The sequence below is a fragment of the Fulmarus glacialis genome, unplaced genomic scaffold (genome assembly GCF_000690835.1).
Source record: "Fulmarus glacialis isolate BGI_N327 unplaced genomic scaffold, ASM69083v1 scaffold22325, whole genome shotgun sequence".
NCBI classification, from domain to species: domain Eukaryota; kingdom Metazoa; phylum Chordata; class Aves; order Procellariiformes; family Procellariidae; genus Fulmarus; species Fulmarus glacialis.
In genome coordinates this window covers 13,077-18,282 of record NW_009215314.1, presented here as the reverse complement: position 1 = coordinate 18,282, position 5,206 = coordinate 13,077, and the positions used below count along the sequence as shown (strand labels likewise).

At 39.8% G+C, this 5,206-nt stretch overlaps 1 protein-coding gene across 1 annotated transcript in view; it reads right to left on the bottom strand.

Moving 5' to 3' along the window:
* Nucleotides 1–3,415, bottom strand: part of LOC104077616 (ephrin type-A receptor 5-like) — a 27,350-nt gene extending 23,935 nt beyond the window's left edge. The window contains exon 1 of the mRNA XM_009578902.1: nucleotides 3,357–3,415. Within this exon, the coding sequence (XP_009577197.1) occupies nucleotides 3,357–3,395 (39 nt within the window). The 5' untranslated portion in view covers nucleotides 3,396–3,415. The remainder of the gene's footprint in view (nucleotides 1–3,356) is intronic.
* Nucleotides 3,416–5,206: the final 1,791 nt, after the last annotated feature.

Genomic DNA, 5,206 nt, shown 5'->3' with positions numbered 1-5,206 from the left:
ACCCTGCACAGCCAGGGAAGGCCTCCTGGGGTGGCCAGGAAGCCACACTACCAGGATTCATTAATCCTTCAGAGCAAAGCAGCAGAAAGAAGAAAGCGGCGTCCACTGCACAACAGCCGGTTCTTCATACCAGGAGACATTGTTTCAACCCCTGCTTGGCCACTGCATATTTCATCCCTCAATACTCCATATGATGGAAGAGGGGGATTTTTCTTACCTTCTATGTGCATGAGGGAAATGAAGGACAGCCAGGCTGCAAGGATACCAGACACTACCAAAACCTGTACCAAATAAGCACCTAGTTAGACAAAGCTCTGCAGAGGCAACCCTCGGCTAAAGTGCTCCTCTCCCTTCTCCTAAAACCCATTACTCACTAGGTGAGCTGGTGCATGCTGTTTAGCAGTGGATCAAGGTCTGATCTTGAGGGGACTAAAGCAGGTGTGATGCTTTATTTGGAATTACAGCCACGAAACAGGTCTACCTCTAAGCCTAATCTGTCTCCAGACTGGAAAAGCAGTCTCCTTCCCATACACCGCTGCTTTCATTTCCCAAGTTAGATCATGTTTTCCCATTGTGTTCAGCAAAAATGAGGCAAGCAACAGGCAGCTGGACCTCCCTGGAGCATGGAGTGTCTTAAAGCTTTAATACACAATTACCATGGCACACAGCTACAATAAAAATTTAGACTATGACACCTACAAAGGATCTGCCAAAAGCAAGTGCATTTGGCTTGACTGGACCTCTTACCCCCATTGTTTTGGTGGTGGGGTTTTGGTGGTGCAGGTTTTTTGTTTGTTTTTTAAATAAATGTGGAATTCTGTTTTCAAAACCTACCAGCTGGAGACTTTGTGATACACAGATAACTTCTCCCAGGCACTCCCATACAACTACAAAGACTAAACAGTTGCTTTCTTTAACAGCAGCTGTGCTCCTGGTGCAATCTCCTATCCATCTACAGATGTGGTTCTAGGAAAAATACTAAGTCTCCTTAAGATTCATAATAAAAATCAAGTGGAGAAGCAGCAACACTAGAAGAGTTGAAGGCTGCTTCAAAAGCTAATGTATGTTGAGTTGGAACTGTATCACCATTGAAATTGCTACCAAGGACTTGAAAAGTGACTTAGTAGCTCACAGGACTCTACAGGATACTGTTAATAGCAATAATAAAATACCACGCATCAAAAAGCTTACTTCAGCACATGGTCTGTTATCTACACACTGTATTGTTGCAAAGTGTGACACATTATGACATTTCTGCTCCTTTCCTTGATGGGGGACTGTGCAGACAGATAGACAGACCTTCCAAAACTTTCCCTAAGAGTACGTGCTGAGATAAGATAACAAATTTGTATGAGAATACCTCAAAAAGAACAGCTTGCATATCTTTGATCTCAATTAAAACTCCCTCCTTTTCCAAATTCAAATCCTGAAGTGACAGTTACTCAAAATATTTATACAAGGTAGATCTTTTAAAAAAATTAAGCTAACAGAGTATGACTGCAGCATAGCTGATTGCAGAGCAGATAAGGGAGTTAGAGAAGTAAGTCCAGAAAGACTTTTTTCAGTACTTGTAAAATACTGCAAATACATTAGGCCAAGAAAGAGACAATTGGGCTAACCTCATGAATTTTATGATGTCCCATGAAAACAAAGATTAAGAGGAGATTTCTGGAAATTCAAAAACCAATTGCCTGATTCACTTTTTATTTGTGGAAGTTAATTTAAGGAAAAAATTCTCCCTTTTGAGTCAGTAACCATTAATTTGGCATTCATGAGTGCACTTCCAGGTGCTGTTTGGAAACTGGGCTTGTAAATATAGAAAGGTTTTTCTAAATAAGAAAAAAAACCACAAGTGAGGCTTATGCATAGGATATTTAGCTTTTCATTTACTCATCTACACATACAGACCTAGGAATCTTCTCAACTCCTCAGGCCTAGTTATTTCTCTACTGATATTCCTGTAAGGACATTGGGATATACAGCAACTGTGCTTTATACCATAGGAAAAATACCTAGAGGTGTTAAAAAAGGAAAAATCTTCCATTAAGAAGTGGACACTGGGATCTTCACGGTGTGCCATGGCACCAACACATTGCTCTGCCAGCACGTCTGGCACTGGTTATTCTGATGCCCACACGTGCAAGGGGAGCAAGTTTAGTTCTTGGCTTTAAATCAATAGAGAAAAAATATTGTTATAGACTCCAACCGCAACAGGATTAGATCTTGAACTGAGTTGAGGATAAACTCAACTCCCCATGTAGCTTTTACATCCCTGCCATAACCCATAACAAGCATGCAGCTCATCTGAGTGAGGCTGCCATTTCTACAACCTTTCATCTACACAGAATATATGAAAAGCCAGGTTTTAATTCACTGTGTAATATATATGTGCAGGGTTGGCTGCATTTTATATAAACATTGCCACCATTTTTATGACAATCAAACTGGGGTCCAAGACAATTCTGCAGCCGATTTCAGCTGGTGACTAAAACTCTGCAATAACACATTCCAGAGAGCTGCTCTGTTGGAGGGCTTAGTCGTGCAGCATTTCTGTCTTGGGATGCTTTCTCACCTCACACAGTGCTCATGGCTCCCGTGAACTGACAGTAATACTCAGCACCGTGCAGAAGACAACCTTTCAAGATGGTACCAAAGCTCTGTTACACTACAGCACTGAGGATGCCCCAGACAAACCAAAGACCAAAAGTCACAGCAATGACTGCTCATACGTACAACGCAGTCAGGCCAAGCACACACACTGGAGGGTATTAATGCATCTAAACTCCAGCACTTATTTCAGGTATCAAATTAGGAGGCCAGGTTCTTTCAGTTCTTAGTATAGTTAATGGTAAGGGACAGAGGCTCTTCAAGGTACTTAAAACTCAGCTCATGTTCCAGTGTTACCAGCTCCCAGAATTTTATCATGAGCCTGAAAAGTATTTTTGAACAGGCCTGTTGATTTAAAGCTAATGGTAACGTCTCAGACCTTGTGTTTCAGAAGAAAACTTCCAGAAAATTGTGTTGTACATTTACCCCAAAGGCTCAAGAAAAGAACAGGAATTTATAATTCAAAAAAAATTTAAATAACCTCATGGATTTTTTTGGTAAGGGGAGGACTGAGGGGGCTGACTCATGATTTTTTTTTTAATACTTGTGGCTGGCTCTACTGCATAAATAAATCAATCCCCTAGCCACACAGCTCCATTTTTCCAGTCACAGCTTGTTGTTTTATTTATTTTTTCCCTCCATTGCCGACAAATCACTCCAGGGAGTTTTTAAACCCAGTAGTCTACTTTCCGAATGGAAACGGTTAGTATAATTTGTGAGAGAGAAGGCAAACAACAACAGATACTTACCCCATTTTTGGGGTAGGCGATCCATCCTAGATCCCCCATTACTGTGCGCGAGTCCAGTAAATTCACTGAAAATAAGAGAAAAAACTGTTAAGGTAGATAGATGGATTACAAACTTCAGTAAATATTTCAAGGTTTGGGTAGCTATGGTAAACAGGCTATTTATAATTAACCAAGGAAGTTGGATTTTTGTAAAGCATAACAACAATGCAATAACTCCTCTAACAATGAGGTCATACACTGAAAACAATTCTATATATGCGTTACTTTATTCCTTTGAGATCTGCCACAGAAACAAAATTGCAAATGCACTAAACTTCTGTACGATCCAGATCCTTCATGTTCTTAGGATCTGATCTTTTGAGGGGAACAAATACATAATGCACACTGTGTGTTTATGTGTATATGTAAGACATACAGCACATAGGTACACACATACACTCACAAACATCTCTGTGTGTGTATACACACATTTCTTCTAAGGTGATACGTGTTTTTAGCATGATCAGGCCTTTAAGACAAAAATGAAACAAGAAACAACATGCAGAGATTCCTGATTATCATTAATTCAATTTTTCAAGTATTTTATGTGCAAGTATTACAGTATTACTGTTATCAGGAATCTATTTTATTTTCTCCCTCTCCCACATTTTTCCCCAAGTCTTTGACAACTTCCTTGTAAGATATCCAAGGGATCTTTTTTCCCCCACACAAAAATTCGGAGTAGCTTTGTTAAGTTGTATAAGCAATCAACAATTTACATTAAACAGCAAAAAACTATTCCCAAGCTTATAACCTTTTTTCCCCTCATATTACCCGAAATACTGAGTAAAAAGTGTGAAGTAATTAAATCTACACACACTTAACTCGGCTAAGGGAAATTATAACAGCTTCTGGTGCTGAGCTTTCACCTCCTGTACCCAGGGCTTTAAATCCCCAAGTTAAAAGCTTGTCTCTGAATCAACAGCTGTCATCCAAAAATCTCAACCTAGGAGGAACTTTCTTCTACTTTAAAAGCACACAATTTCCTTCTCTTTGAATTACAACACTTGCTTCTCACAGTATATTTGTCTGCTTAATACCTCATTTTTTGTACTCATGTCCCTCCTGAAAAGGAAGCGATTTCCCTGGGTCTTCAGTTCCTGATCTCCTCCCTACGTGCTCTTTAAAAGTCCCACTGGAATTTTTCACAATTGGACTTTAAAGACATTCCAGCCCATGATGATCTAGCCCACGAACAAGCTTAAAACAGGTGGAGGCAGCTTTGCGCTCACTCCTTTAGTACCAACCATGTAGTACTTCAAGATTGCTAGAGAAGAGAAACAAACAGGCTGCATGCACAAGTATAAAGGATGTGAGTGTCATAACCCTCACCCCTAGTACTCATATCAGGCTGATCTGCTGTCTCTGCACAGTCAAATATACCAGTGCAAACACCTGTGAGGCATACAGACCCCTCCTTACACCAGCCCAGGTCACCCTGCTGCAGGGCACCGCAGACAAAATTAAAAATGCTGCCAATTGAGTACCTCAGTTATCAGGACTACACTATTTACAGAAGCATAGTAAGAAAACCCAGAAGTACACTATACTAAAAGGCATGCTCCTTTAAAATCTTAAGGAGTATTTAAAAAACAAATTAAGATTAAACAGATTTAGTTTGAAAAAACAAAGTTCTCCAAGTCAGTTTGGTATTAATCATTGTACTGTACTGAAGGCTGACAACTATAGTCCCTTGTACACAAAAACAGCCCAAAACACAAAAATAAAACGCTGAGGTAGGAAAAAAATCAGTTCTCAGCTCTGGCATCAAACACTTATTTCAGAAAAGATTTGTCTATCCAGATATTTTC